The following is a 21298-nucleotide window of genomic DNA, read 5'->3' on the forward strand; positions in this document are numbered from 1 at the left end:
CTTTTCTGTCCTAAAATGAAATCTAGGCAGTATAATCCACCTATACACGTAATTTCAGGAGGTGGGGGGGCCCAATGTAATACCCTAAACATAATGTAAAGGAAAGTATTTTTTTAATATAAAATACATATTTTAGTGTGTAAATTCTTGAACAAAACAAGGGTGTGAAGGTAGTTTAGTGGTAGAAGTCTTGCCTGCCATGCAGGAGACACGGGTTCAATTCCTGGCCCATGCACTTCCAAAAACAAACAAGCCAACAAAAACAATTCAACAGATGGTGCTACAACAAACGGAATACTCACATGGAAAAGGGATGAAAAGTGACCCCACCATATAGCACACACAAAAAAAAATTCTTGAGCAAAACTATACTGTGAGACATAATGAGTGGTCAGATGCTTTCTTCTATATGTGAAATCACCATAAATACTGTAGCAGCAAATGCTGACTGATTCAAGGGTGTTGTGTTGGTGACTCTAGAACCACAAGGAGTGTTATCAGTGCTCTGAAATTCCACAACGTACAATCTTCTCACAAGTTATACAGTAGTTGTATTTCTAGAAAGTTTGGTGTTAATTAAAGCTATGTTTTTAAAAGTGCAAAATGGAGTTAGGCTCTAGGCCCAGGTATTTACAAAAAGTTTTTTTTACCTACAAGTATGTTTGTCTCATTGAAAAGTCGTACAGGATAAAGGAAAATTCATTATGTAGACCTTGTCTGCAAATTGCAACTAATCTAGCATCGCTGGTTGTCCCCCTACCCCTCCCATGAATGCAGATATAACCATACAATCATTTCTTGTGACAATGAAAAAAATTGCACCTACAGATTTCCAAAGTATCCGAAGGTATTTAAATTTTTTACTAAGTGCTCTTAAGACTTTTGGGATATAGCTCCAGCTATAATTTTAAATTCCTTATTTCATTGATTCTAAAACCTACATTTTTTTGTTTTTACAATTTAATATCTCTAAAATTGCTTTAAAATTGATGTGATATGAAAGTAGTATTGTGTTATTGTTCAATTGGCATCATTTTCTAATACATAAAATAGTGGTGTATCTTAAAATCAGCAGTGTCTTAGATTTGATAAAATATAATATGCTTCTTCTTGGGACTTAAATTATTTCTACAAGTGTAAATGGAAATGAAGGATGAATTAGAGGGACACTCTGGGTAAAGAATACACAGTTTTGGTGGCTGAAAGGTGAAGTCAGCTACGCAGATTAAGGGCTTTTTCTTGTTTTATTTTCATGATACACATGAGGGTTAGTGGTATGGAAACAGTTCTCCATCCTTTGGATGTTTTATATACGCAAATGAGGCTGCATTAGAATGCTGCCAGTGTATAGATAGGGGTGTAGCCAAAGACCAGAGTGTATCTGCATCAGGTTTTTATCTAATTTGTGTATGTAGGTTCTGTAGCCTGGCTATCATTTCTGAAAAGTTTGGATTCATTAAAGCCCAGAACAGCGAAAGACAAGTTTTATGTAGAAAGTTTTTCAGTCCAGAATCCCAAGTGTAGATTATACTCCCTTCCTCTGAAAGAGATCACCTTAGACTGAGAGATTGAGTAAAAGACTCAGAGCAACCTACCCCTACTATTAGAAAAACTCAAAATAATAGGACTTCCTAGCTGTAACCTTTATCAGGGATAGTTGGCTAGGAGGGAAAATAATCATTTTTCTTGGAGGTTTTTGAGAGAGAGTCTAATTGATGGGGAAAATATTGAGACTTAGTACTGGAAAAGTCTAGTCTGCTGAGGATTCCTGCTATCAGAAGTGCTAAGTATTTGTCCATCCGAGATAAGGAGCAGCTGGAAAATACGTTTTTCCATTTCTCACCTGTGGCTCAGTGAGGAGCAGCTCAGCAGGCAGAGCACAGGAAGCCCAGGAAGACTTGTTCTGGGAAGAAGTCCCTCGTATCCACAGTGGCAGATACAGGATGGACTCTGAGTACTAGTAGATGGTGGTTACTGACTGAGAAATCCTTTCTCCCTTCATCTCAGAATCGCCATCAATGAGGAAACATACTCCAGAGGAAAATAGTCTCACAAACAATAACTCTTAGAATAGTGTGTAAAGGTTACTGTATGGAGTGGAGCGAACTGAGTTCTCAGGTGTAAAACTGCTTAATGAGATCACCTCACCTAACTTAGTGGTCTTTTTCTTATGGGTAAAGCGTTGATTAATAACCTTGTCTCATCATGTATTTCAGACGGATGCTTTGAGGAAACAGCCTGTAAGCAGAGGATTCACTAAGGACAAGGTAGGTTTCCAGTTAAATTTAGAGATTCAATTCTGAAGTCATAAGGAACATGTATAACAAGAGACTGCAAATTTGAACACATTTATTGTTGTTCAGTGATTTTTGTAAGGTGATTTTCAAACTCTAGTGATAAGGAATCTTTCTATGATTGTTTTGTGTCCTTGACATGACCCCTAGCATAGTCTGTGTCCTGGGGATGCTAGAGGAAATATGAAGAAATATAGTGACACCCTGTCTCTCTATAGATAGTAGTTAAAAAAATCAAAAACATATTTACTCTATTTTTAGGAACCACCCCTAAATTTAAAGTAACATTCAAGCTTCTTCCTCTTACCAGCCTCAGACTGCTGCAGAGCTCATTGGTCAGGTGTGAAGCATTAGGGAATTACAAGATGACCTATAAATACTCCCTAGGAGTAGAAAATTGAAAACTTGCCTGGGCTTAAGGACTCACTTTTCCTGAGCATGCAGGTTTTCTTATTCTTGTTTTCTACTGATATCTGTTTCACTGTCCTGACATTTGCTTCCTATAAGGCTTAGAGATAGGGTTGCGCTATTTTAGTTTTTTACTTCTGGGTGTCAATTGCCTTTTATTTTCTGTTTCAGGCTCTCAGTTCAATTTTTAACATTGAGATGGTGAAAGACAAAACTGCGGAAGAAATAAAACAGGTAATGAATGAAAATGGGTTGGTGTACTTTATGAAAATGTGTGTTCTATGAACCAAATCTGAGTGTAGAAAGAAGCATACATTTCCTGAAACCTTTCTTTAGCCAAAATGAAAGGTAGTTATAGAAGGTAAGATGAAGAATTACACGAAGAACAGTGGCATAAGAAAACTTGTCTTTCTTGATCTCACTCCTGTATGTCTGTCAACTCACATTTGCTCTTTCTTTTCCATTTCTACTGTCTACATCTTATTTAAAATTATCAGTACTCTGTACCTGGATTCTGTACCACCTCCAAATAGGTTTCCCTGCTCCCATTTCTCCCACTCTCACTCCACCTATCATTTCTTCATCATTTGGGTCTTCTTAAAGTTCTACCTTCAATTTGAAGAAACACGGGGTATTGCTTAAGAACACAGGCTCTAGGACAAGCTGCCAGTTTTAAATCCCATCTCAGCTACTGACTGGCTGTGTGACTTGGACAAGTTATTTAAATTCTCTGTGCTTTAGTTTCCCTGTCTGTAAAATGGGGATAATAGTAGTTATTTCATAGAGTTACTTGGGGTATTTAATGAGTTAATATTTGTAAAACACTTAGAACAGTGCCTGGCACAGAGTAAGTACTTTATTTGTGTTTTTAAATATATGAGTAAAAATAAAGATTATGTTAGTAACCTGCTCACAAATATTCAGGGCCTTCCCAGATTTCTTTTCTTGGCATTTAAAGCCCTCCTTTATTATAGGACCTCTGCATGATGCTTCCTGGACTCCTTCCTTCAAAGCACTCAGGAGCTATCCTACCTGTTTTGTCATTCCATGTATCTTGTTTTACATTGCTATTTACGTTTTCATGTTGTGATTCTTTTCTCTCTAATTAGAACATAATAAGCTACTTATTGGCATTTCTTGTAATTCCATGAATAAATGTTAGGTATAGTAAAAGGATCAGAATAATAATAAAAGCTGTTTATTAAGTGTCACATACTGTGCCTGCCACTTCATATGCATTATTTCACTAAAGTCTCATAACCACCCTGTGAAGTAGGTGCTATTATGAAATTGTGAACTTGAAAGTTAAGTCATTTAGTGCCCCAGTTGGGCCTCAAACCCATGTCTGTTTGACTCTGCATCCTATTCCATTAAAGGGACTTCTGCCAATTGCCGTGAGTTTCCCTTGGATGCAGTATCATTCATTCTGTGTCATTCATTTCAACGAACATTTAATGAATACTTATTAAATGTCAGGCTCTGTGCCAAACACGGATAAATGAGAGGATCCCCTACCCTCAAACAGTTTCCACCTACTGGAGAACAGACACAAAAACAAATAAGAACAGCATAGGGTCCCAAATTCTGTTACTAGAGGCTTATGCTAAGTCTGAAGGAGACCTCAAATTGTATCTTTGGGAAGAAGTGCCAATGGAACATGGATATCAGACATATTGTTTATAGGAGAGGGAAACCAGGCCTAGAATACCTGTTTCCTATGACAGTTATCATGGAAAACTATGATTTTGATACAAATTTGTTCTCATTGAGATAACTTTTGAGTGACAGGATCTACTATGTTAAGAAATATATACAGTCTCATAAATTTTAGTGTTAATTCATACACTATGTTGATATCACAAATTAAATAAAAGTAAGCAGAATATGCTATCCTTAAAATGAGATGAATGTTTTGACATGCTGCTAAAAAAAAAAAAAGCAAAATGCAAAGCAACCTTAGCCTGCATAATAGAATGGTTTACTCAGGTCCTATAAGGTAATAGTTCTTTTGTGCGCCTTTATTAGTGTCTTTGTTGGGGCGCCACTTTTTTTTTTTTTAAATACCAAAAAAGACAAAGCAAATGCAAATATTCCTCTTTTGATCATTCCATTCTACATATATAATCAGTATTCACAATATCATCATATAGTTGCATATTCATCATCATAATAATTTCTTGAAACATTTGCATCTATTCAGAAGAAGAAATCAAATGAAAACAGAAAAAAAATTTATACGTACCATACCCCTTACCCTTCCCTTTTATTGATCACTAGCATTTCAAACTAAATTTATTTTAACATTTGTTCCCCTTATTATTTATTTTTATTCCATATGTTCTACTTGTCTGTTGACAAGGTAGATAAAAGGAGCATCAGACACAAGGTTTTCACAATCACACAGTCACATTGTGAAAGCTTTATCATTATTCGGTCATCCTCAAGAAACATGGCTACCAGAGCACAGCTCTACATTTTCAGGCAGTTCCCTCCAGCCTCTCCATTACATCTTGAATAACAAGGTGATACCTACTTAATGCGTAAGAATAACCTCCAGGATAACCTCTCAACTCTGTTTGGAATCTCTCAGCCATTGACACTTTGTCTCATTTCACTCTTCCCCCTTTTGGTCGAGAAGGTTTTCTCAATCCCCTGATGCTGGGTCTCAGCTGATTCTAGTGTTTTTCTCAATCCCTTGATGTGGAGTCTCAGCTCATTCTAGGACTTCTGTCCCACATTGCCAGGAAGGTCCACACCCCCGGGAGTCATGTCCCATGTAGACAGGGGGAGGGTGGTGAGTTTGCTTGTTGTGTTGGCAGGAGAGAGAGTCCACATCTGAGCAACAAAAGAGGCTCTCTTGTGGGTGACTGTTCGGCGGCACCACATCTTTAAAAGAATGTTGACAAAGCAGAGCAACTCTGAAGAAAGGTGGCCCTTTCTTCAATACCAGTTCATTCAGGTGTCACCTTGGCTATGATGCCTTCCCTGAATTCTATGCCTTTGCTAATGCTGTCATTCTCTACTTTAGAACTCATCTCTTATCTCCTCCTATCCTACCTGTTTATCATCCCAGCCTCCCTGTTCACCTGGCTAACTCCTGATCATTATTCAGAATACAGCTCAAGTATCTCCTGCTCTGGCACTCCTTGCCCAACCTGGGTTAAGAGCCTCATCTTGGCCCTCAAATCACTCTGGGGTCTGAGTGTGTCACACTGTAATTCTGTTGACTAAGGCCGTATAATAGAACTTTCCAGGGGAAGAGGTGGTATTTTTTTGTCTTCTGTGCCTGGCATATACAGTAATATGTGTTCGGTAAATGTCTTTCAAATTTATGAAAGACTCTGGGAGTTATTGGCATATAGATGGTAGTTGCAATCACGGAAGAGAGTGAGAAAACAAGACTAATAGGGCCTGAGAGATAGAACCTGGAGAACACAGCAGTTAAGGATGGGGAGAAGGAAAAGGATCCAGTGAAGGAATCTGAGAAGGAACAATCAGAAAGGTAAAAGAGCAGTGTCAAGAAGGTGGTTGACACTATGAGATTACAGAGGCTAGGCAGGTTCAGGTCTGATAAGTAATCACTAGGAATGTTATGGAGGAGCAGGGGAAGAGGTAAAAGTGAAATGAACGTGGGTTGCTCAGGTGGGTGTAAACTATCTTAAGAATTTAGTATTTGCTGGACAGTGGAAAAAAGAATAAAATTCAAGGAGGGTCAGTGTTGAGAGAGGGATTTTTAAGGTGTGGAATAATTTGAATATGTGGGGAGGACTGGTGGAGAAGGAGAGATTAAAAGAAAAAAGGTAATGATAGCTGATGGCAAAAGATACACAAGGAAACAGGAAGAATAGAATTAATGGTCCAGATGGGGAAGTTAGCTTTCAGAATGTGTTGCTTTGGGAAATAGCTACCATCTCACTCTAGAAATTTCTAAGCACTGTATGATACCATTTGTTATGGTACTATCTGGCAGACCAATGGCTTCTAAGGTCCTTTTTTAAATTTTAATTGTGAAAAATAACCTATATACAAAACAATAAATTTCAAAGCATACGGCAACAATTAGTTATGGAATAGATTTCAGAGTTTGTCATGGGTTGCAGTTCCACAATTTTAGGTTTTTCCTTCTAGCTATTCCAAGACACTGAAGACTAAAAGAAACGTCAATATAATGATTCAGTAGTTGTACTTCCGAGGTCCTTTCCCCCAAAAAAGATTTTTGGGAAAGACCGTATTATATACAAACATCTCAGTATCTGAGAATTTAAAATTAACAGTTACATCTCCTGAATATATATGTGTGCTATGAGACCTTATAATCTAGGACCCTTTACAATATGCCCCAACCTGATATCCCATGCTCTCAACTTTAGTTCATTGAATTTTTGTATTGTAGTTAGTCCATATGATTGAGGCATGATAATATTTCTCTTTTTGTTCCTGACATTTCATTCAACATACAGTTCTTAAGGTTCATTCATCTAGTTGCATGCCTCACAACTTCATTCCTTCTTGCAGCCCCTTAGTCATCCATTGTATGTATACACCATAGTTCCTCCTTCCATTCGTCAGTCATTGTACCCATAGGCAACCTCCATTCACTGTGGTTCTCTGGGGGTCTTAGGCCTAATTTTGAGAAAGTTTAACCTATCTCTTACAGGGATATATTTCATAAGAGCAAACCCGCAAGATTGAGGGCTCGACCTATAGATTTGGTTGCCCCCACTGCTTGCGAGAGTATCAGAAATTCTCCAAATGGGGAAGTTGAATATTTACCTCTTTCTCCCCATTCCCCCAAGGGGACTTTGAAAATACTTCTTTCTTCACTGTCCAAATCACTCTTGGTGTATATTGGGGCATCACACTAACCTGGACAAACCAACAAAATCTCATGCCCTATTCAAGATTCCATGTACTTATGGTGTTCAATTAAACTGATCATACACGTTAAAGTAAGAAATGCACTACCCAAAATAAAAATTCAGCCTACAGCTCTTAACCTTCATTCATCTAGTTGCATACCTCACAACTTCATGAGGTCCTTTTTGACTGAATTTTATAACTCTAGGAAAAAAGCTTTCATTCATTTTCCCAGTAATGAGAGTTGGCCTTCCATACCAACTGGTCTTTCTTATGTTCATCAGCACATATTACAAGATGATTAGAGGGTCAGTTTGTTTATAGCTAGGGTATTCACTTCTATCTATTACTAGGTTGAAGGGTGGGGGAGAGTACAACTGATGTAATGGTAAAAAGACTCTGGAGTCCTGTCATCAGCCCTTACTGTTTTTGTAACCTTGGGCCAGTAATTAAATATTTGTAAGCTTCAGTTTCCTTATCTGTAAAATGGGGAGATATTAATACCAAGTTGTAGAGTTGTAGAAGAATGAGATTTGCTAATCCACATAAATTACTTGGCACGGTGCCTGGGAAGATAAGTTATAGGTAAATATTGACTGTTGCTTTTCAACGTCATCATCTTCAGTCATAGAGTTCTGCAATAACTTTCCAACTGGTGTCTCTGGCTTTAGTCTCACCTCTTCAGTTTATTTTATACATAGCCACCAGATTCATGTTCCTTACTCACACTCTTACCATGTTACTCCCTGCTCAGAAACCTCCAGTAACTCAAACTGAAGTCAGAACTCCTTAACCTGGTTCCCAAGGCCCTGGTGATCCAGTCTTAGTCTAAAATTAGGCCTCGTACTGCTCTTCCAACACGTACTGTGTTCCGTGTTGGTTAAATCCAACAACTCAGGATTTCCTTATGCTATCTTATAGTTTCTGCTTCTTCACCTTTATCATTTAATGAATTTTCCATTATAAAACCTATATAATGAAATTACAGAGAAAAAAATTAGAAAATAGGGAGAAGGAAAAAAAAATCCCATAGTCCTACTGTCCCCAATCAGTTACTATTTTGATATTTCCGATATGTTTTAGGAATATTTTTCTTTTAATAGTGTTTAGATATAGTGTACGTACAATATTGTATCTTGCTTTTTATTCTTTAGCATTATATCATATATATAGTCCATATTTTTTACTATCATTATCTTTATTGTTCTCCACGCCTTCACACATGTTACTGTCGTTGACCAGAAAGTCTTTTTCTCCCCATCTCTGACTCCCAAAATTCTTCCTGCTTTCCAAGATGGAGCTCATATGCTTCTTCCTCTGTGTAGTCTTCCTTAATCATTTCAGTCAAAAGTTATCCTGTAAATTGCTATATTACTTTATACCTCTCTTCAGTTACCTAAATATGCTGCTGCCTAATAAGATCATTTACATATGGATCTGTCTACCTCACTAGTTAACAACCCCTATAAGCCAGTCTCTCTGCTTGTGTTGTCCCCAGTGCCTTGCAATCCAGAAATGCTCAGAAAAATGTTTGTTGAATGATGGATGATTGTTTGGGAATATTTCCTACCTTTTGATATTTGCTTCATGAAGGTCAGCTATATCCTCCTCATTCCTTGGTAGGACTGGTAGGTATCATACTCAGATTCAGCAGAGCCTATTTCTTCCTCATACAGAAGATTTTCTAGAAGCAGGATTTCAAGACTTGCCTAGAAGGAGGTAATCATAGCTCCCATTTTTTTTATATTGCTTACTCTGTGCCAAGCACTATGCTAAGCAGAAACCCACATTATTTCAGTTACAACAAATACTATGAGGTTGATACTATTGCCATTTTACTGATGTTATTTAAGGAATTTCCACAGTTTGCCCAAGGTAGCATAGCCTGTATACCCTGGGTGCTGAAATTTGAAAGACTGCTCTCCTGACTCTCTGAGAAGGTTGGGGAAGGAAATAAGGAAGAGATGGGGAATAAAAAAGAGGCATCTATTACACACGAGGCACATCTTGAGAGGAATGATTAACAAGGTCATAGAATCAGTTTCTCTGACAGGAATTTGTTATTAAGAGTTACAGTTAAATCATGGAGAAGCATGGATAATATTAAATCCTTTTTGTAATCATGCACTGGTATGAACAGCATTACATTGGATTTCTCCTCCTTGTAATCAAGTAGCATATTACTCTGAGTGATGAAAGCTGTCCCCATTTCTTGGTGCAGGTTGAAAAAATTACCATATCATAGACACTCTCTCTTTTTGTACAGATTTGGCAGCAGTATTTTGCATCAAAAGATACAGTCTACGCAGTTATTCCTGTAAGTAGTTTGGAGGGGGAAAATGAAAGTATTATAGCATGAAGGTCAATGCCGTAACCTTAGCATGCAGTTGCCTTTACTTTTCCTATGTTTATTGCCTCTTGAAAACTTGCATTTACAGCTCCAAGGATTTTATTATGCCCTGAGAACAAAGATTGGTGGCTCCATGTGGTATATTTACGGCTCTTGTTTTCCCTCTTTCTGATTTAAAAAGATCTCTTTCAGGCAAGTCTCTAACACGGGAGCGTGGTATAAGTTCATGTTGCCAAGCAATTTCCAGATGTCTTTTATTTCTTTTGGGTGTTTTCCAAACAAGCTGTGGGACCTCTAGCATAGCTTCCTTCCTTTCTTGTCTGTTAGTAAGCTATACCTGAGCTGATTTGGAGCCTCCTCCTAGTCTTTTTTTTGCCATTTCCCCTTAGCAAATGGCATTTTCTTGGGTTTTCCATTCTTGAAATTGCTGTTTTGAAAATAGTCACTAGCCATTGCTTTACCATTGAGGTCTGTGACTGGGGAAGGGTGCTTCTGGCTTCCTCTGGTCTGCTGTCCCTCTGCTGACCTCCACCATAAGAACCATTTAAAATACTGGGTTTTCAGCAAAATCTTTAATTTTTCTTCCCTGAAGAGGAAGTAGCTTGGGTTAAGTTTTTTTAAAGCACACAAATATATACTGGGTTTACATGTGTAAGATTAAGGCAGAAACTTTTTAGACAGAAGAGTGAAGTCAAGCCTTTTGGTTGTTGTGAGGACATCGCTATTTCTTTTGCCCCCTTATACATATATACCTTTGTTCTTTGTTCATCACCCAAAAGGGGCTACATTTTTCATAATGTTTTAGACCTCTGGTTCATTGAACAGCTTTCCCTCAACTGATTCTCTGACACAGATTTTATGTCTCTTGTTAGAGTTCCTTGGAGGGTTCAGGACATGTGGAAGCATCTGCTCTCATACATAATTCTGATGTTGAACAGCAAACCATACATCTGATTTATCCTTTCTTTCTGTCATAAGGGTGATTTGTAAATAATGGAACTTAAGAGATTGTTTTTGGTATATTTTAGTTCTGGAGTTCAGTCTTGGTGAATTTAAGTGTAATTGTGGCCTTTTATATTTTCTTGTTTGTGAGTTAATTTTATTCTTTTCCCATCTATAGGAAGAGAAGTTTGATTTGATCTGGAACCGTTCTCAGTCCTGTCCAACGGTAAATTTCCAGTGACCGTATGAGGAATATGTATCAAAAATGCCAAAAAAGAATGTTTTCTTACCAATCTCAGCACATATTTTAGGGCTCTTTTTATTTCATAAGAATGTTCACATGTTGATTGAATAATCAGTGAGACTTTCAGCCTCATGAAATTATATGGGTTTGGTCCATGATGTCTCGCTTTTTAGCTTACTGCCACATCTCATCCTTTCTGATCTGTATCTTAATTTAGCAGTATAAATGCTGATGAAAGGCACCTGAGGCTTTAATCTTTTCATTCTCCTTTAAGTTCCTGTTTTATTGCCATTTCATTTGCAGTTTTGGCCCAACTATCCTGATAATAAGTGCCTAAAAGGCCTTACGAGGTCATTGCTGGAGTAGTGAGCTGCCAGAAGGCCTAAGGGAAAGGAAATGGTGGGGTGGACCAGCTGACTTGTCGGTAATAATTTCTGGGGGTCTCAAAAATTTTTTCCAAATGTTTTATGAGACCATAAAGAAGACCTAACTAAATGGAGGGGTGTACCATGTTCATGGATTCCGTGACTCAGTGTGGTTGTTGGTTCTCCCTAAGTTGATCTCGAGATTAAATACAGTCCCAATCAAAATACCAGTAGGCTTTTTTTTTATTTTAGAAATCGACAAGTTGATTCTAAAAATTAATTTGAAAATCTGAAGAATATAGAATAGCCAAAACATTTTGAAAGAGAACAATAAAGTTAGAGGACTTATATTTGATTTCAAGATTTATTATAAAGCTACAATAATGAAGGCAGTGTGGTATTGGCATAAAGATAGGAGTATAGATCAATGGAACAGAATAGGGAATCCAAAAATAGACCAACAAATATGTGGTCAGTTGTTATTCAACAAATCCCAAGGTAATTAAGTGGAAAAAGGATTATCAAATCAAACAATTGGCTATCTGTATGTAAAATAGATACAGATAGCTTGTACCTACTATATTACCCAGCCATTCTGCTGCTAGGTAATTTCTCAAGAGAAAGCAGGTGTCCATATTTGTACTTGAATGTTCATAGCAACTTTATTTGTAATGACCAAATACTGGAAGCAATCCAAATATCAATCCAGGTACATAAAGAAATTGTTGGTTTGTGTTTGTATACATATACATAATGCATATTGGAATAATATTCAGAACTAAAAAGGAATAAGCTATTGATACATGTAACAACATGTATAAATCACCAAATAATTGTGCTGAGTGAAAGAAGCCAGACAAAAAAATATGTGCATATTCTATGATTCCATTTATATACAAAATTCTAGAAAATACAAACTGATCTGTAATGACAGAAAGCAAATCAGTGGTTGCCTGGGAATGGATGGGGGGAGGAATGGATGAATTACAAAACAGCACAAGAACTTTTGGAGTGGCAGATATGTTCATTATGTTGATATGGTGATGGTTTCACAGTGTACGTATGTCAAAACTCATCAAATTGTGAGCTTTAAATACAATGCAATTTATTGTATTTCTAGTGCAATGCCTAAATAAAGGCCTAAAAAAATGTTTTTTCTTCCCTAACAAGGGGTCATCTATTAGGTAGACGCTGAGGTAATCTCATCTAGTGATAACAAAATGGAGCATGAGTGGTTGGTAATAAGAAGACTGTTCTGTAACCAACGATATTGGACTGATTATACTTTGTTTTGTTCTGGCATCCTTCTCTTTGTCATTCATCCCCAATCCTAAACATCTTGAGGATAAAACTAATCATTTCTTGGTATTTATTCTAGAGTCATGCTTATTAATATAATTAAATATAATTTTAAAAATTGAACAGGGTTACAAGAGTAATAGAGTGGTAGAATTCTTGCCTGCCGTGTGGGAGACCCGGGTTCAATTCCTGACCTGTGTACTTCCCTGCTCCCACCCCCCCCCCAAAAAATTAAACAAATGGTGCTGCAATAACAGAATAGTCACATGGAAAAAGAATGAAACATGACCCCTACCATACAGCATACAAAAAAAGTATAAAAAATAATAATAATTGAACAAAAGTTCACTCAAAAGCATTATTAAGTTTAAAAATTGGAGAAGACCCAAATATTCATCAAGAGGAGAAGAGATAAATTGTGGCATATTTCTACAACAGAATTCCATGCAGTAGTGAATATGAATGAATGAGAGTTAAATTTATCAACATGGATTAATCACAAAAGCATGTGAAATGAAAAAAGAAAGGATACAAGCAGTTTGGTAAGATTTACTTAACATTTTTAAACATGCAAACAGGAGCATTTTTTGTTCATGGATACATGCATACAGATAAAAAGTAATAAATGACAGACATCAAACACAGATGTTATTCTGAAGTGGGATTAGAATGAGGAACAGAGAGAGCTTTGATTGTGTCACTAATGCTCCATTTCTTAGGCTCTTTGGGAAGTATGTGAATGTTTGTTATATTATCATCTCTGAATTTCTTAATTTTAGAAAACATTTTAAAATCCAAACATTGAAAAAAATAGAATGGTATTGGTGATTGGATATAGAGCAAATGACTTCAACCATTTACCTCCCTCCTTATATATCTGTTTCCCATAGTTTCTGTGTGCGCTACCAAGAAGGGAAGGTTATGAATTCTTTGTAGGACAATGGACAGGTACTGAACTCCACTTCACTGCACTTATAAATATTCAGGTAGGTAGCTTGTGCTCTTCCCCTAGAGAAAAGAGGTTCCAGCCCTTGTTGGACTAAGGAACCTTTGATGAGGCTCAGGGGCACAGAACATCTACGAACTCACACCAGTACTTATTGTGGCACTAATGAATTGGCATGCTTTGTCTGTTGAACTTATTCTAAGTCCCTAGTTTTCTGTCAATAGCTAGAAATTGTAAAAGACCCCAGAACACCTCTGACTACTTCTGGCTCTCTGCTCTCTCTCTCCCAGATTTCTGTAGCACTTACAGTGTGTGCCTCATTTAACAAACATGGGTGAATTATGATGATTGTCTTTTTTAACCTAAACTGTAATCTCTTTGAGTAAGCCTCCATGCCTTACACGTTTTATTAACCAAGTCAGCATCTTTGAAGTTGCTGAATACATAGCTTCCATGTTGTTTTGTTTGCTTGCTTCTTTTTTCTTTTTATTCCTATTTATAAGATTAAGAAATTAGATCCGAAGCATTTGAAGTTTTTAAAATGTCATAATTCAAAATCAGACTGTAACTAGGTTTGGCATTCTATATTTGAGAGCCAAATCAGGCAAAAATAGGCATGTATAATGTCCTTGAAGTTGGGGTAAAGGGGGTACAAAAATAGGATGAGGGGCAGTGCTTCATTATTTTATAATTCATTCAATAATTAATTATTGAGCATTTACTGTGCTTGCTATGTACCATGTTTTATATACACTATATCATTTAATCCTCACAAATGTCCTATGAGATAGTTACTATTATTCTATTTGCAAAGAAGGAAGTAGGTTCAGAGAAATTAGTTCACACTGCTAATGAGCCGTAGAACTGGATTTGAGCCCATGTTATCTGACTCCAAAGACTATGAGCTTAAACATTATGCTGTGTGTCAGGAACTATGTTAGGGCCTGGAGGTCTATGAGACAAGGTCCCTGCCCTCACAAAGTTTATTCACAAATATAAGAGAAATTGTAAAAACAATTATGAGCAAAATAATCAGTATAAAAATTATATTCAGGAGAACTTAGAGGTTAAAATAATAATAATCCAGCAGTAATTAGGTATTAATAATTTAAAGGATTCTTACAAAAATTTTAGAGATGAAGCCCAGGAATCTTTTTTCTTTTAAATATATAGTTGTTTCCTTCTACACTGTGTAGCTCTGTTTGAGCTTTGAATTCATATATCTGACACACCAGCCTTTCTTCCTAGTCTTGAAGTCTGCCCTGTCCATTCTTCATGAAATTATTAATGTTCCCACTCTTCTCTCCCCTTCCCCCAGATTATATTATAAAACTGCACATTGCGTATCTGGCCCATGTGCAAACACTCCAGCTGTTTGCTATAGCTTAGAAGAGCTGTCTTTAGAGCCAACTAAGGGGAATAGATTTCAGCTGTGAAATGCACTAGTCCATAAAAGTGGCAATTACACGGGTACATTGCTTTCTTTAGAACTTGATTTTGTACCTGCTTATACCTTTTTGTTTTTAAATGTATGGCCAAGATGAAAGATTCACTACCTACTGTAAACGTTTTCTGGGAAGAAAGCCAAACCTTTTCCAACTGAAGATACAAATAACACCTTGCTTCACTGTGCCTTGGCAGGCCTGACCTTCCCTCCACATACCAGTCCTTCAACTCACTAGTCACCCATGGGGCCATTAAGAGTCAGAATTTCCTCCTGATTCTGTTTCTCTGAAATTGTTGTTGTGGTACCTTATTGAGTCTTGATACATATTCCACCTTGCAGACCCATGGAGAAGCTGCAACCAGCCAGCTGATTTTATACCACTACCCTGAACTTAAGGAAGAAAAAGGCATAGTGCTGATGACAGCAGAAATGGACTCCACATTTCTGGTAAGAATCAACTTTTACCTCTCTATTTTCCCAATGGCCCTGAAATTGGTATTATTCTGCCAAAGCTCTTGAGAGGTAAAATCACACAGACCTCCATGTACCTTGTTTCTTATTTGCTTTAAAGTTGTCAGTAATTTTATTTTATTTAAGCTCTTTCAAATTGAAGTTAATGTAGATCATCAATCACTTATTCACAATTCTGAAATCCAAAAGACTCTGAAAACAAAATTTTTTTCATAACTCATTGGGCCACAAAACATTACCTGACTTGAACTCATTTAGTAGCTAAACCTTTTACTTAAATTGATATGAGTCCATCTATAGTCTTTATTAATTACATTTGGTGTAAAATATTCATACATTTTACTAGGGAAGTATTGATGTGTTTGATTATGGGGAGTCACAAAATATACAGTTATACAATGTTGGTGCCTTATTATCTTTCTATAATCCAATAATTTTGAACCCAAAATACATCTAGCCCTAGGGTTTCAGGTGAGAGATCGTGTACAAAGACTTCTTTTTTAATGTGTCTCCTTACATATATGTATTTCTTTATCTACAAATGCATACACAGAAGCAGATATGTGATATGTATTTCAGGGAATTTTGCCCACAATGTTTTTTGTTTTTTTTATTTGTTTTTTTGGGGTGCGTGGGCCTGGAATCAAACCCAGGTCTTCCACATAGCGGGCAAGAATTCTACCACTAAACTTCCTGTATACCCCAATAAATGACTTCTTAGGTGTAGAGAGGAGTTCAAAATCTTGAATAGTTTTCTCTTTTTTATCTTTTGTCACAGTATTGCCAAATACAGCATTCATCGTACATACTGATTTCCCTTTCTCCTTTTCCGACACCCAGAATAGAACCACCTGGATAGAGCATCAGCCATATGCCCATAGCTGATGACGTCTATCATATTTGTTTTCTCTGTACATCAAGGTGCCAGGGTGAGTTTTATGATTACTAAACAGCTTTGTTTTTTTTAGCCCTTTCTCATTTCAGTCTCATTTATCTGGCAGAGTTTAAGTTCAAGATGTTCTTAGAATAATGAACACTTTAATGCCTCTTCCTCCTGAGAGTCTTCAGTTGTAGCACCCACTTCTTTTTACTTTCTCTGTTAACAGCTACATAAAGGGTAACCAAGAGTGTTGTCACTTAGCTAGTATCTTACAATAGCAGTAGACCTCAATCCTCAGGCATAGCAGAGACTCTGCTTCCCTATCTACTATTCATGAACTATCTAGTACCAATTCTTTTATTCTTCTCTCTACTTAGACTCTTCCTTCCATCACTCTCAAATGAAAATCACCCAAAATCCCATCCGGAAGAATGGAGTCACCATTAACTGAGATACACAAGATTACAGTAGTAATAGGTTTGAGGAAAAGATCAGGAGGTTAATTTTAGACATTAACATTAAGTCTGAGGTACCTATTAGATATCAAGTAGTTAGGCAGTTATATATATATGAACCTGGAGTTCAGGGAAGAGGTCTAGGCTGTAGATATAAATAGGGGAGTTGTCAGTGTACAGATTTTATTCAAAATCATGGGACTAAATGAAATCACAAAGAAAGTAAGTGAAGAAAGGAAAGAAAAGAGTTCTAAGAATTGAACCTTGGAGAGTGAGGAAGAATCAGCAAAAGAGATTAAGAAGAAACAGTCAGTGAAGTAGGAGGAAAACTAAACTCGTAAAATGTCCTGGTAACTAAGAAAAGAAAATGTTTCAAACAACATGGAATGCTCACCTGGCCAGATCTCACTTAATGATCGGGCAGGTGAGATGAGGACTGAGAATTTACTAGATTTGCAAAATGGAAGCCACTGGGGACCTTTATAAGAACAGTTTCAATGGAGTGGTGGGGTAAAAGCATGATTGGGGTAGATTAAAAAGAGAATGGGAAGAGAAATTAGAAAACATTAAGCATAAACAACTCTTTCAAAGGGGTTTTTCTACGAAGAAAGAGAACAGGGCATTAGTTGGAGGGGGGAGAGTAGTTTTTGCTTTGTTTTCAACGTGGGAGAAATAACATCATATTTGTGTGCTGATATAGAAATCCAGTAGAGAGGGGGAAATATTGATAATGCAGAAGAAAGAGTGGACAATTGTTGAAGTGAGATTTTGAGTGGACAAATATGGGAATGAGGTTTGACTTTTGTCACAAGTATTATCTAATATTTTATCCAATACAGGAGAGAAGCTAAGGAAAGAACACAGATATAATTGAATGGACAGAGGTGGGGTGGTAGTAGCTTGTAGAAATTCTATTCTGATTTCTTAGTGAAAAGAAACCAAAGTCATTAGCTAAGAGTAAGAATGGAAGAATAGGTGTTGGCCATTTCCGTGGAAAAAAGAAAGTAAGCTATTCTTATCTAATATAGGGGTTGGCAAACATTGGCCAGATCCCACCTACTACCTGTTTTTATATAGCCCATGTGTTAAGAATGTAATGAGTGGGGAAAAAATCATGACAGGAAAAGTGCATGAAATTCAAATTCAGTGCCCATAAATAAAGTTTTGTTGGAACACAGCTGTACTTATTTGTTTACATGTTGTTTATGGCTGCTTTGAATGGGTAGTTTGATCCACAAAGCCTAAAATATTTATTATATGGCTCCTTACAGAAAATGTTTACTGATCCATATCTAGGAGAATGGTAGAAAAAAATGGCCTTGCAGGTACAGCACAAAGAGAGAGGGCAGAGAGTTTGATTTAACTAGGGTTTTGGTTTAGCCAACTGGCATAATGAAGAAGGAGAAGGACTTAAGAAGTTACAGGTGAATGCATAGGAATGTTTGTAATTATTGACCATGGAGTGGAAGCCAGGTAAAGAGGAAAGTGAAAACATAAATAAGATTAGAGACAGCAAGAATTATGGATCCTAGTAGTGTGGAAGGATTGTTGGATTTGGGATACCAGACTGTGAGCTAAAAAGGTAGGAAATACTAGACAGTGTGTAATGTTTGAAATTGAGATTGAAGGGAATATAGTTGCCAACGTTTAAGACTTAACCAAGGGAGCAAGTGACAGAGATTCTGATCCTCAGCAAAGCACAGCATTTAACCATAGTAAAAATAGACCCTAAAAAAAAAAAAAGTAGACCCTAGAGGCCAGAGGAAGCCCTTTCTGCTTTTTGGATTTTTACCACCTCACTCGGGTATAAAACTGCCACACAATTACCATCATCCTTAAAATTTACTCCTTACTGAGACTCAGCATCAGGGAATTGAGAAAAGCTTCTCGACCAAAAGGGGGAAGAGTGAAATGCGACAAAATGTGTCAATGGCTGAGAGATTTCAAACAGAGTGGAGAGGTTATCCTGGAGGTTATTCTTACGCATTAAATAGATATCCCTTTGTTAGTCAAGATGTAGTGGAGAGGCTGGAGGGAACTGCCTGAAAATGTGGAGCTGTGTTCCAGTAGCCATGTTTCTTGAAGATGATTGTATAATGATATAGCTTTCACAATGTGACTGTGTGATTGGGAAAACCTTGTGTCTGATGCTCCTTTTATCTACCTTATCAACAGATGAGTAAAACATGGAATAAAGATGAATAATAGGGGGGAACAAGTGTTAAAATAAATTTAGAGTGAAGTGCTGGTGATCGGTGAGGGGGAGGGGTGGGGGGTATGTATGTATGAATTTTTTTCTGTTTTCTTATTTCTTTTTCTGAACAGATACAAATATTCCTAGAAATGATCATGATGATGAATATGCAACTATGTGATGATATTGTGAATTACTGATTATATATGTAGAACGGAATGATCAAAAGTTATGAATGTTTGCGTTTGTTTGGTATTTTTTGGTATTTTTTTAAAAATTAAAAATTAATTAAAAAAAAATTTGCTCCTTAGATAGGAGCCAGTTCCAAGATGGCTGAATAGGATAGGCAAAGCTCACTCTTCTTCCATGAAACAGCTGGAGAACAGGCAGAAAACAACTGGAACAACATTTCCAGGGTTCAAGTGACCAGAGAAGGACCTCTGCATTATATTATATAGGGAAGAGGTAGATGAAAACCAGAGAAACTATGGCTGGGAAGTTAGGGTGAGTGTGTTCAATTGTGACCACCGCTGAGGCCAGCCCCTGCGGCAGAGAAACAGCATACCCCCACTTTGCTCGCTGCAAGTCAGCCCTCTCAATCCCGCAACATAGAATTCCTGTGCACAAATCCAAGAGGCCTGCAGATTGATTTTATCCACACCCAGAGACCCTGCTTTGGTTTCTTCTATCTACACCCCATCCCTGAGGCAGGTCACTGCAGGTTACTAGAAAGCTCTCCCCTTGGGAGGAGAGGGGTACACAGAACAGTGCCAATCCATCATTTGACTAGTGAGACACTCTGGGTCCCACTGTCTTGATCCTTTCTCCACAGAGGCCCAGGGTGCTCAGTATGTGCATAGTGGAGAGGTGGGGCAAGGTAGTTGCATTGCACACAATGTGCCCTTCCCCCACCCGAGGCTTAGGGGTGTACAGCAGCCTGGGCCTTGCAGGCTGGCAAAAAGCAGCGCACTCCTGGACTGGATTCTGGCTGGGTAAGTTGAACCTCTCAGTCCCGCAGCCTGGAGTCTTTACACGCAGGAGTCTGGGGGAATCACCAGACCAGTAGTGCCCACAAGTGGAGTCTCTGCTGAGGTACACAGTGCCCACTCCCCATCTCTGGAGCCAGTGGCTTCCAGCATATCCAGAGGTCTGTAGCCTTGGCTGGATTGTTGCTTGGTCCAGTATCTACCCAATGGGCTGTCGCAGGCCGAGAGTAGTGGGGTTGTGGGGAACAGGTGGCTCAAGAGCACCATCTGCTGGGAAGACTAGGAAAGTAGTCTGGCAAGCTGATTTTCTGCCCAGCCTGTAACAGACTTCTGAAAAGGGTTGCACCCTCTGCGCTAGGCCACAGCCTTGGTATCTGGGAATTATTGCCAAACCAAGTGCCAAAGGAGACCATCAGCGTAAACCCAAGCAACTACAAAAATCTTAGACAAGCAAGGTAAATCAACTTTAAAATTAACCTTATCGAGATAATCAAATGTCAGGAAACCAGTAAAAAAAATCACAGAGCACATGAGAAACAAGAAGAAATGGCCAAGCCAAATGACCAAAAATAAAAGGATGAAGAGACAGAATTTAGAACAATTGATCAAAGATGTTCAAACACAACAAAATCAATAGGCCAAACCCTCAACCTTGGGGTTTGTTTATATGAAACATATCCCAGCAAAGGATAGGCTAAGCCTACTTAAAATTAGACCTAAAAGTCACCCCCAGAGAACCTCTTTTGTTGCTCAGATGTGGCCTATCTCTCAGCCAACACAGCAAGCAAACCCTCTTGCCCCCCTCTCTACATGGGACATGACTCCCAGGGGTGTAAACCTCCCTGGCAGCATGGGACAGAAATCCTAGAATGAGCTAGGACTCAGCATCAAGAGATCGAGAAAACCTTCTCACCTGAAAGGGGGAAAAGAGAAATGAGACAAAATAAAGTGTCAGTGGCTGAGAGTTTCCAATAAGAGTCAAGAGGTTACCCTGGAGGCTATTCTTATGCATTATATAGATAACCCCTTTTTAGCTTAAGGTGTGTTAGAGAGGCTAGAGGGAAGTACCTGAAACTGTAGAGCTGTGTCCTAGTAGCCATGTTTCTTGAAGATGAATGTATTATGATATAATTTTCACAAGTAACTGTGTGATTGTGAAA

The 21298-nt window shown here is 37.8% G+C and overlaps 1 protein-coding gene across 3 annotated transcripts in view; it reads left to right on the forward strand.

The window, feature by feature from the left end:
- Positions 1-21298, forward strand: part of ATPAF1 (ATP synthase mitochondrial F1 complex assembly factor 1) — a 66437-nt gene that overhangs the window by 12884 nt on the left and 32255 nt on the right. Inside the window, exons 3-9 of one of the 3 annotated variants that reach the window (XM_077149763.1) lie at positions 2217-2267; positions 2874-2936; positions 9805-9876; positions 11030-11077; positions 13650-13745; positions 15492-15599; positions 16464-16552. In XM_077149763.1, coding sequence (XP_077005878.1) covers positions 2217-2267; positions 2874-2936; positions 9805-9876; positions 11030-11077; positions 13650-13745; positions 15492-15599; positions 16464-16508 — 483 coding nt within the window. In that variant the 3' untranslated portion in view covers positions 16509-16552. The remainder of the gene's footprint in view (positions 1-2216; positions 2268-2873; positions 2937-9804; positions 9877-11029; positions 11078-13649; positions 13746-15491; positions 15600-16463; positions 16553-21298) is intronic. The other 2 variants (XM_077149761.1, XM_077149762.1) reach the window with 2 other exon arrangements.

Source organism: Tamandua tetradactyla, chromosome 2, assembly GCF_023851605.1.
Source record: "Tamandua tetradactyla isolate mTamTet1 chromosome 2, mTamTet1.pri, whole genome shotgun sequence".
NCBI classification, from domain to species: Eukaryota; Metazoa; Chordata; class Mammalia; order Pilosa; family Myrmecophagidae; genus Tamandua; species Tamandua tetradactyla.